General features: G+C 36.2%; 1 protein-coding gene across 1 annotated transcript in view; it reads right to left on the reverse strand.

Moving 5' to 3' along the window:
* Window positions 1-10,868, reverse strand: part of CUL1 (Cullin-1) — a 32,361-nt gene extending 21,493 nt beyond the window's left edge. The window contains exons 1-7 of the mRNA XM_051219280.1: window positions 10,542-10,868; window positions 10,336-10,503; window positions 6,206-6,514; window positions 4,797-5,051; window positions 3,291-3,453; window positions 1,322-1,452; window positions 795-1,009 (exon numbers count right to left, since the gene is read on the reverse strand). Of these exons, the coding sequence (XP_051065967.1) occupies window positions 795-1,009; window positions 1,322-1,452; window positions 3,291-3,453; window positions 4,797-5,051; window positions 6,206-6,514; window positions 10,336-10,503; window positions 10,542-10,811 (1,511 nt within the window). The 5' untranslated portion in view covers window positions 10,812-10,868. The remainder of the gene's footprint in view (window positions 1-794; window positions 1,010-1,321; window positions 1,453-3,290; window positions 3,454-4,796; window positions 5,052-6,205; window positions 6,515-10,335; window positions 10,504-10,541) is intronic.
* Between the last annotated feature and the right edge of the window lie 1,561 nt (window positions 10,869-12,429).

Genomic DNA, 12,429 nt, shown 5'->3' on the forward strand with positions numbered 1-12,429 from the left:
GTAAGAAACCTTGTGATACTATCTGGTTGCTCAAAACGAAATAAGTAGAGCGTAGTTTGAACTTGTTACCTGTTAGTTAAAAGTCAAGTGCTTTAATATATATATATATATATATATATATATATATATATATATATATATATATATAATACAAAATGGTTTCTGGTGTTCTGAACTTTACGACTGAACAATTAAACCAACTAAATCCCTCATATTATTCACTAAGTTAAGTGCTGATCAAGCAATTATAGAGTTTGACAGAATCAGTGAAACGCATTGAACCCAAGCTGAACAGAAAAGGATAGATTCGGGAGAGATGCTGCCGTACTCTGGTCATGAAGAAGAAAATATCTCGCACACTCAGGAAGTTGCTCTAATGCTGTCCAAAGAGGATGGCAGTATCACAGTCCACACACAAACTAAGCGACATGTGTGGCGCATATGTATTCAGACAATAGAACACACCGCATCGGGAATCGGAAGCAGATATCAAAAGGACAAATAACAACTGGAAAGGATTGTCCAGGATAGAGTTGGATGGAGAGTGCTGCTAGACGGCCTATACCCTTCCACAAGGAGTAACAGGTGTAAATGATTGCATTTTTTTAGCTAAGCAAAAAAGGAGGCCAATATACGTAAAGGCTCATAACAAATCTTGTGATTATAAATATCAATACCGAGCTACAAAATACAATTCAGTAGTAATATTTTAAAAATGATCATGAACACAACCAAGGCTTGAAAATTTAGGAGATATAATTTAAAACATTATTAATTCATAATAATAAACTAACCTTTTCTTTAATAAGAAATCTGCATATTTAGCTAAAAGTTCAGGGGATTTTCTTTGATTTCCAGCTAATTCAGTGACAGCATTACGATTTATAAAACGTTCACACCCTTTATCTAAGGCACGTGAAAATGCAGGATCCCAAGCGAAGGCGGATAATACAAGATTATAATGTTTTTGATGAACTTTTAATATTGTATCAATATACAATTTGGGATCCTAAAAATTCAAATAAACCCGAAGTAAAATTGAGAAAAATGTATAGCCGTGTAAAGCCTATCAAATGTCTCGATTATGATGGTATAAGCTTTCTGATCCAAAATGCTTTTAACACTAGTGATCAATAATAATAAACAAGGTAACTGAAGCTTTTATTTCATAGTATTAACAGACAATTAATTTTTTTGTTTGATCGATGCATAAGTTCATTTCCATCAACAAAAAAAGCTTAAGAGAAATCTTTTCACTGATTGTCAATGTGTGGTAAAAAGATATGAAAAGCAAAACAAAAGTGAATAAACATCAACTCACATTTAAAGCAGCTTCAGCCACTTGACGGATAGCTTCCCATCCTTTATCAGCAACATGATCTTCCATGACAGAGACAAGAACACGTATTCCACTAGGAAAATGACCAACTAAGCGATACATTCGCCATATATCTAAATATTACAATAAAATTTCATAATATCGTAAATTAAATATGAGTGCAGAAATGGGATATTAAAAAAACACAGGTAACTGATAAGGGAAAAATATGTGGGGATGAAACTTTTCCTAATTATAAATGAGGGGATCTTTGGAACAGTAATAAACTATCAGAATCTCATAGATATATGCTAACAATTTACAGCTAACTTTACAAATATGTATAGTTAAGTAACTTAACAATTATACAATAAAATATAGGTATAATATTTGTCCATTAATAGATCCTAACACTTACCATTTATGATTCACGTTGGGATATATCACAAACATTCAAATTATTGGCTTTCTTTACTTATCCTCAAAAAATTTCTATATTCGGAGAAAGTTATAGGATGTTATCAACAAAGGTAAACATCTATCAGAAGACCATCAAGTAACAGTTACACTGAATCTTTTTTTCTAAGCATAACTAGAAAATTACCATAAAATTAACCAATAGCTGTACAAACGGAAAAGTCTCTGAATCTCAAGAGGATAACCAGCTTTTTTAAATGTACCAATATCCCGGGTTAATGAGTCGCAATAAGCTAGTCAATTATGTATACGGGGCTTTTTTTAAATCGTTTTTAACTATACAACATTAATCAAAGTGCATCTTCCATTCGAGTATCGAATCGGTGTATTTCCAAACTGACAAATAGACATAGTAATGACGCCTATCTAAATGCTAAATAATATTTCTATTCTATTTTAACAATTATCTGTTGGTTTAAGGAGTTGAATAATTCTAAAAGTTTTAGAACATTTAAATAATGAAATGTGCAACATTGCAAAACCAAAATGAGTCTAATTATTATTAGTTTAGAAACAATCATATGAGATTTTTTTTCCAATCTCTAGGAAACTGTAGTGCATAAGTGTAGGATTTTTAAATTCACTTTAAATTTCAAACAAGTGTACGCGAAAAATTCAGTTACTTACTTACACCTGTTACTCCCAATGGAGCATAGGCCACCGACCAGCATTCTCTAACTCACTCTGTCCTGGGGCTTCCTTTTTAGTTTTGTAAAATTTTCGTTCATTTTTCTCATGTCTGTCTCCATTTCTCGACGTATTGTGTTCTTTGGTCTTCCTCTTCTCCTCCTTTGGCTTTGAGGATTCCATGTGAGGACTTGCCTTGTAATGCAGTTGGGTGATTTCCTCAATGTGTGTGTATCCTATCCACTTCCAGTGCTTCTTCCTGGTTTATTCATCCTTTGGAATCTAGTTTGTCCTCTCCCACAACAGGTTGTTGCTGATAGTGTCTGACCAACGGATCTGAATTATTTGGCGTAGGCAACTGTTAATACACACTTGTATTATCTGGATGATGGTTTTCGTCGTTCTCCATGTTTCCACCCCATATAGTAGAACTGTTCTGACATTTGCATTGAAAATACTGACCTTGGTGTTGGTTGAGAACTGTTTTGAGTTCCAGATGTTCTTCAGTTGTAAATATGCTGCTCTTGCTTTGCCGATCCGCGCCTTCACATCTGCATCAAATCCACTGTGCTCATCAATGATGCTGCCCAGATATGTTAAACTTTTTACATCTTCCAAATCTTCTCCGTCAATTGTGATTCGATTGTTGCATGTTGTGTTGTATCGGATATAAATTCATTTAGGGGAGTTTTAAATAACCTTATCTTATTATTAGTCTGAAGAATTAAGTCTCAGACACTGTGTTTTATGTTCAGTTATGAATACATGCACAAAAATATGCACATAAATGTAAGTAAATTGTTAACGTTCTTGTGATATTCAATTAAACAATAAACTAATCAGTAAAACAAAAAATTTTTAAACTCACCTTCCTCTCTATCTTCATTGAAAAGATCTGAGAAGACAGATGTTAACCGATCTATATGTTCACCAATTAGATAATGTTCACAAGATCTAATTAATTTGGGAAGTGTACTTATATGTAGATAAGTTTGAACACGAATACGTTCTTCATTTAATCGTGTTTCCACCTATAAATGAATGTAATTTCAAAACTAAAATATAAATAGTAAAAGATTCAGCACAATTTAAGCATAAATACAAAATACTAAATATTCAATAATTATCCAATGGCAGAGGTGACTATAAGCAATATTAATCTTAAATGGCTATCGTTGAGAAACTATGATGACGTTTAGTTTCATGATTCATGAGATTAAACACAGCTATAAGACATGTTGCACAAGGTTTTTATCTTGACAAGAAAATTAGTTGGTCAGTGGAATTAATAAAACCAGCAATTGTAGTGATCCATAAAAAAATATTATACTGTTAGATTAACCTAGTTATCTCAACGGTAAAGTATTTTTCTAAGATAATTAACAATTTAATGTGGGCAGTGTGGAACTGATACTTGACCGTATATTCTCAACAGCATACACATCCTTTTAGATTAACAAAACTTACTTCATTCTCATAGTTTCGTCTGTTTAACTAGGTTCTCTTGACTTAAAACATATCTAATTGTTTAAAAAGTGGTGCAAATCTGTACATAACATTTTCCAGAAATATGTTTTAAAACACAGTCTCTGTGCACTGTTTAACAAAAAGGACTTCTTATATTTAGTTGCCCACTAATGTTCATATTATTTCTTACTACTTTGCTTTTCCACTAGCTGAATGTCGGAATGAACATCTGTAAACATCTACATAACGAGACTAATAGACATGCCAATATCAGTCAATAATTCAAGTAATCATTGGTTTAAACCCGGACAATGTGGAAGATTAGTCTTACCACAAGCTATCAAACAATATGCAAGGTCAAACAACAATCACTACAGTAACGCAGATTCAGGTATACTAAATCAACTACAATTATCTTGAAGGATAATTTGGACTTCTAATCCACTTAATTATTAACATTGGTTATCCCCTACAACTATATTTGTAAAGACTTATTTTTAATAGCAAGAGGTTCAGGCACTGTTGTGGCACCTACCACTATTTTTACGAAGTTTAAGAAATAAATCGTTTGGCTATAAAATATCGCCGAAGTGAATGGTTAGAGGTTAGCCGATTGTCTTGTAGTACTTACTTAGACCAAACATGTACGCAGGTCGAAACAAGTGTCTGCAACTAATAATGATGCAGAACTAGCTTGATGCGATACCTACTTAGAAATAAGTTGACCACTTCATTTATTCACATAAAGTTATGTGACCATTAAAGTCAGGAAATATGGAGAAGATTAGTCTGCCACTAAAATCTTTATTTTATTTAAGTCTTTATTTTATTCGGAATGTAAATATACTGACTAGAAATGAATATATAATTTATAATAATATCGTATGTAAATACACATATGACTTGCTTTTTGAAGGTATTCGGGTACTGTGTTTGACTGCAAAAACTGAGCACTTTCTAATCGGTAATACCGTTCAGTTTCAGTCAAAAATGGTCGTTCAAAGTATTCCTGATAAACTGATAGATTGGTTCGCGTGTCCGATGTCAATGATGATGTCGCACTAGGAGTATTGGGAGTCGATTCATCCACTGGATCTCCGGAATGAAGTGGACCTCGGAAATTTGGGGTGGTTTTATTTGATGTGCCCTGGAAGCTGGATTCCTAACAAAAAAAAACCCAAAGTATTTCAAAATACGTTAATTTAAGGGGAAATATATAGATGATAAGACATAACTTGGATAACTAAACACTTCCAACAATAAGAATTATGATGAATCACTACACCGTTAACGAACAAATTATTAGTCCAATTAATATAGTTGAACTTACAAACACTGTATCATAGTTGATAAACATAAAATCTAAATTTATGTTCTTATCATACACAATTATCCGTGTAAATAAATGGAGTAAGTATTATTAATCTTTTCAATACACCTCGATCAGAACACTAAGGACAAGATATGATATTATTTACTTCCCAGAGACATTAGTATGAGCATTAAGATATTTTTTCTTCGAATAATCAATTGTTTACTCATATGTACAAATACAACCATCATTCGTGATATTTACAAGCTATGATGCTATTGCTTAGCATGTACCACTCCATATTTTACTGTGAACAAAAGTGACCTAGTAAGCAATGAATGATGCAGAAAAAATTTCACTAAGAATTTATGCTACATAAAAGATTCAAAGGACTCATGCAGAGTGGATCGATTTCTGATTATTTTTTTTATATACGAACTAACAGATAAAAGTAGGTAATAAAGTATCAGGAGGTAGAGACATGTCAACCTTATATATTCCTTGAAAAATTTCGTGAGATCATTTGAATATATAAGGTTGACATGCCTATCATTTGAAACTAACCTAAGAAATGTCACTAACACCAAAGAGAACGTCAACAGATGGTTATGTGAAATATTAGCTTAACCACAGTTGTAAAAACCTCACTTGAGAACCCACAGTGCTGTCTCCTACGTGTTCACTATGAAATCTGAGAACTATTTTATTCATCGTCCTGTATATTTTATCCCTTGAAATCCCATTAAGTTAGTCTGAAATAGTAAAACATAAGGAAACCTATCACTATAATCTAGTAATCTAGTACTCGATAGTGACACCACTGATTGTGTGACAAAATATAGATTGACAAACATAGTCTCCATCTAAAACGTTAGATAAGTAAATAACTAGATAGTTCGATGCTAACTTGTTTACAATAAACTGAGAGACGAGCGATGATGAGTAGATAGGTAGGGTTATGAGAATTGAACATTAATATGCAAACAGTAACTCAAAGTACTTACCACTTCAGACTTATTTGGTTTTAAAGTAGAACCACTAGGTTTAGGGGGAAAATTAGGAGATTTAAAAGGTTTCATTAGATATGGCAAGGGTTCACTAGGTGATGAAGCAGTTCCAGTCAACGTAGATGTTGAGAAAGACTGTTGGTCAGACGTAATACCCAACTCAACCAGGCACTCAATAATCTTTCTTAGTCGTAAGGTAGATAAAATTTCTCCACGTCGTTCACGTTCGATCTCACGAAGAATTGCGCTGATTAAAACCCTAGCGTGAGGTTTTAGTAAATGTTCGCGCCACGTTATCAGTGCAAGCTACAATAAACAGAAGTTTGCGAAATATTTGTTTGTTACGTCTTTAATACTAAATATGCAGAAAGTGATGAAATACATTTGTTCTTTAGAAAATCGAACGGTCATTTGTCTTCATATGAAAGCTCAATGTTTACCTCCTCAGAGCTGACAACTAATTTTTTCCAAAAAACACGAAAATGTATGATTACGAGGTCTTTAAACGATAAAGACATGAAATGTCAATTAAGCAGAAAAATAAACCACAAAAATGAATTTCCAAACAAGCTTTTTTATGAACAGCAAGTCGATAAGTATGTTGGCTGAATAGGAACAGTTGTCAATAAAGCAAAGCTAATTCATGAACGGTGTACCAAACAGTAGACCAGTAAACTGAGTGTTTCAACACTATGAAATAGGTTGATAGTCGCCCCTATCAATAAAAAGGGTTTACGTCACCTATGCAAAAGCTATCGCGGGATAAGTTTACTTCCGATTGCGCTCAAATTACTGCCGACATACTTCGCAGATGGTCCAAAACTCCTGAAAGATTGACTTGTGAGGATCAGACTGGTTTTCGTTCTGGTCGAAGATGCATTGGTCATATTTTCACCCCTCGCTAAATGTTAGAACACCACCATAGGTATTGCAGGTCAACAATCGTTGCATTTCTTGATATCAGGCCCGCTTCGATTTCTTTAACAGGACTGTTCTCTAGGATTGTCTATTGAAAAAGGGTGTCCTAGAGAGGATTATTAACATCTTGAAGGCCTTATATACAAATACTTCAAACAGAGTAGGGGAATACAACCACCTCTCTTCACTGCTTCATTCAAACACTGGGGTCAGGTAGGGTTGCCCATTATCATCATTCCTTTTCAACTTAGCTGCTGACGACGTTCTGGAAACAGCTCATACGGGTCTAGGTAATAGTGGTGAGGATTTGTTATCTGGAGAAATGTATTCCGACCTTGAGCATGCGGATGATATCTTATTGTGAGATAATAATCAAACCACGAAACTGGCACTTAGTTGGCAATTAGTGTCCGTAGGTATGGCATGTGCTTTGTACCTTCTAAGTGCAAAGTACTTTTCTCAGCCTGGTAGGGCACTACCTGCATTTACTCTTGGTGATGAGCAGATAATAGTCGAGTTCATGTATCTGGGTAGTTGTATAGGTGCTGGTGATGGCGTGACTGGTAATATTAAATCACAGTGAAAAACAGAGCGGTTTATACCAATTCGGGCCATCTTTGACGCCTTCGTGATGCCACCCTAGCTGGTAAAGGTTGGATCTACAGCGCGTCAGTGAGAGCAATTTTGTCCAATACTTGTGAAACCTAGCCTGTTCAAGTTGAGGATGTTAAGCGACTCGTGCATTATTTACCGAATCTGGGATTGACTGGAAAGAGTGGATAGGTAGTCAGCTTATGACGTGGCTCTGTGTTATAGAAAAAAACTGCACAGGACTGGCATCTGTTAGTCCTGTACAATTCCCTGAGTAGCTTGAGGTGTTACCCGACATGGCTCAGAATACAAGCCAGTGGGGATCCTACTGTAGCTTTCTTTTACTTTCTTCATATAAATAAGAGGAACATTCCATCCTGATTGTATTTTCCTTAGATGAACTGCTTCTTTCACTATAGCTACTATTATTATTGTCATTCTTAATGTGATTTACTGTTATAAATTAATTCATTCGTCTTTTTATTATTATTATTATACTTACCTTTTCTATGTCTCTTAACAATCTCACTTTTATTGTCACGCATATATATTTTGGTATCCTTTGTATCAATGTTTATACGCTTAAATAAATACCAAATAAATAAATACTGAACTACGACAGAACTCAGGTATCTAGTTCAGGAACAGATGATCGTTCAACACAGTCAAGACTCTAAAATAAACAGGTTGACTTGACTATAAAGTCTACTATATGACAATTTTACTGTAACATGACAATCAAATGGTGTAACCAACATAACTGATCGACATCGCTTTCAGCCATCCAGCTGGCATGATAGCATTACCCATCTAACCAAGGCGCATCAGATGTAGCGGAGCCCGAACTTGCAGTCTCAGTCAAAAACCGAATATCCTAAAGAGCAAGTTGTCTCCCCATGTATGCACATAAGATTTTTAACCGAAAAACCTCTCACACAGTAAATACGCATACTTAGGTGGCCAATAAATTAGTCGTTACCGACGTGTAAGCGGTTATAAATGTCACCCACTTTGATAACAGTATATATAAGTTACTAAGATCAATGTTGGCTAGTGTTGGAGACGGTTGGAAGAAAGTTAGGGGCGACAAAACCAAAACGTGGCATCAGTGCTTGAAGTCACTAATTTCTGGTCTGAGCCATGTTGGTAGATGCAGACTACTTGGTTGGAGACTGTGTGACATGACTCAGAATCCATCACAATGGCATAGGTGTATACACTCTGTCTTCCCTTAAACCGTGTGATTAGAATTGCTTTTATCTTTCTTTCTACGAACGAATTCTTTCTTCCTGTACTATATCCTTATATGCAATCTTTCTTTTATATATTATTATCATTGAAGGGACTACCTCTATGAATTTGGTGTTCATCTTGTTGTGCTAATGAGGTATGGCAAATTGGACCGATGCACATATGTACGTGGTCCTACATTGTAATTGACTGGATGACTACTTAGGCCAAATAATAGCAAAGCATCCACTATATACTAAATGTCATTCAGATGAACACAAATTTTTTGAGACCATCATTCCAAAGAGGTCATAATTATTGAGCAAGGGACTGAGTAAGAACCATACAGAGATAGAAATGCACAGACTACCATTATACGTTTTAGTGGAGAACTTAACCATATGAAACAGTATGCGTGGTAGAGATAGCATTAACAAAGTCTGAAAACACCCTGCGGAAGCATCTAAATGATATTTGGATAGGGTAACATCCCAAACACCAATAATCTCATTACTAAACAAACCTGTAAAATCACTAGGACCAGGCGAAATACACCAAAGGTTACTAAAGGGATCATAATTTTTAACCTGTCTGTGACAAAAACACTTGGTAGGAAATCTTATACCTGAAATAAATATTTGGCACGATCTCGAAAATTAGTCAGTCGGCCACTCAGCTACAAAATAGGACCAGGCACATATGTGCATCGGTCCAATTTGCCATACCTCATTAGCACAACAAGATGAACACCAAATTCATAGAGGTAGTCCCTTCAATGATAATAATATATAAAAGAAAGATTGCATATAAGGATATAGTACAGGAAGAAAGAATTCGTTCGTAGAAAGAAAGATAAAAGCAATTCTAATCACACGGTTTAAGGGAAGACAGAGTGTATACACCTATGCCATTGTGATGGATTCTGAGTCATGTCACACAGTCTCCAACCAAGTAGTCTGCATCTACCAACATGGCTCAGACCAGAAATTAGTGACTTCAAGCACTGATGCCACGTTTTGGTTTTGTCGCCCCTAACTTTCTTCCAACCGTCTCCAACACTAGCCAACATTGATCTTAGTAACTTATATATACTGTTATCAAAGTGGGTGACATTTATAAACTAAAGAGGGAAACGAATTACGATTGCAGGAGTTCATATTGGAATGAGTGGATGATGGAATGACATGATGCACAACAAATACTAATTATAACATCTAAGTGAACTACGATACATGAAAGCCACCAAAGTTGGATGAATAAATAACCACAAGTAGAGGATTACTGACTGTTCTGAGTGCATATAATATCAAGAAAAGCCATGAAATCTTTTATGATGCACTTAGTACTACAACTTCAAATACTTCACTACAATAAAAAGAATCACGTACTGTATAAACGACATAAACATTCTTTCGTCCCTCTTCACATTCTCGTTTAACCCAATGTCTATTCAAGTAATTACAAACCCCATCCAGAACTCTGGATGCAAAACGGAATTCTGTCCAAGCCTTTTCGAAATATGAAAGAGTTTCTTCATCGACTAGATTATTTCCTTTCTGTAAAGAAGAAATGACTGGAAAACATTGTAATTTACTAGCTTCAAGGAGTGGACATGAGCCTTTAAATAATTGCGCAACTTTTTGTACAGTTCAAAACCTACTAATTTCCCCCCAGGTTCAGTTTCTATAGCATTCCTACTGGGGGTTGCATGAGATTTCGGGTCGACTGATGTACAGTAATTGTAAACATGAGTATGAAGCTCCATGTATCTTTTTCTTTTGATTGTCTCCAGCCTGAATATAGCGTCGAAACCACTTTTTAGGTCATCCCAAACCAATGCCAAATTCCCAGCAGAAGCAGACATATTTAACAAATGGGAGGATTAATTTACATAGGGAAGCAAGTATGCGAACAGCCGCGCATTAGTACAACTGTCCAATAAAATCCAATAAACAATTACTTTTTAGATTTGTTGGACATAAAAATTCATATTCATTATTGTCGTGTTCTACTCCTTAAAACATGGAATGGCTGATTTATTTGAACTAATTACTTGATGTTGAAGTTCTAGGGCATCCCATTTCACCTCATGAATAAGATGTTTCCGATCCTTATGAAATCTTAAAACGCTCGATTCTTAAACGAGGAGACCTAACCGATCGACAAAGGTTAGATCAACTCTTCAATAACATCGACCTGCAACACGGTTCTGCGACGGACATGTTGCAACGGATGAGAGAGGTAATAGGCCCGAGAACTTTCGACGAAGGTCTATTCAAACAACTCTTCTTGTCAAAACTTCCCCAACAGGTACAGGCAGTTCTGGTCTCGTTCCAGAACAACGCCTTAGACGAGCTAGCTGCATCTGCCGACCGCATTTTAGAAATTACGAAACCTTCTACTACCGAGGTATTTTCAGTCAAAGAAAAACCTCAAACGACTCAGAATGATATAACCGAGTTATGTCACACACTCACGCGTTATCTTAGTCTTCGTACCGACCGTAAGAGATCGCGCACACCACGTAGAAGCATTTCTCGTAAGCGATCTGTCTCTAGACCACGAGAGACAGATAACCCCGACTGGTGCTGGTATCATAACCAGTATGGAAAGTCTTCCAGAAATTGCAGAAAACCCTGCAATTTTCCCAACACGAAACCGACTGACCCGAAAAACAACTCGGGAAACTTCCAAGCCGGCACGCGTTAACGGCAACCGTAGCCGGCGAACATAGCCGTCTCTTATACGTCACAGATGTGACAACGAGAGTTCGCTACCTCGTCGACACTGGCGCAGAAGTTAGCGTTCTCCCAGCAAATCCTAACGACCGACTACACGAATCGACCCTAAACTTACAGGCGGCAAACGGAAAACCGATCGCTACGTATGGCAAAAGGTACGTTTACCTTAACGTGGGTTTACGCAAACCCATTCACTGGATCTTCGTTGTTGCAGATGTTTCTATGCCAATCATTGGTATGGACTTTCTACAACATCACAATCTGATCATCGATACGCGCAAACGGAGGCTAGTAGACGGAAACACTAATTTATCCGTTTGCGTAACTTCTTTTACTGGTTGCAAATTATCCCCAGTCACAATTAAACATATGATAGACCCACTCTATCAGCCACTTCTCGATAAGTATCCTGGGATACAACAAACTCAACCGAGATTACCGTGTGTAACCAGCAACGTTACACATCACATCACGACTACAGGACCACCTGTATTCTCTAAAGCACGACGACTAGCTCCCGAAAAGCTAAGGTTAGCGAAAAACGAATTCGACCATATGATAGATTTAGGAATCATACGACCGTCAAGTAGCCCATATGCATCTCCGTTGCACATGGTCCCTAAAAAGGACAACAACGATTGGCGTCCAACTGGTGACTATCGGCAATTGAACGCGAAAACCATTCCCGATCGTTACCCGTTGCCTCACATTCACGATTTGACAGCTACCTTGAAAGGTACA

This window comes from Schistosoma haematobium, chromosome 4 (genome assembly GCF_000699445.3).
Source record: "Schistosoma haematobium chromosome 4, whole genome shotgun sequence".
Lineage (NCBI taxonomy): Eukaryota > Metazoa > Platyhelminthes > Trematoda > Strigeidida > Schistosomatidae > Schistosoma > Schistosoma haematobium.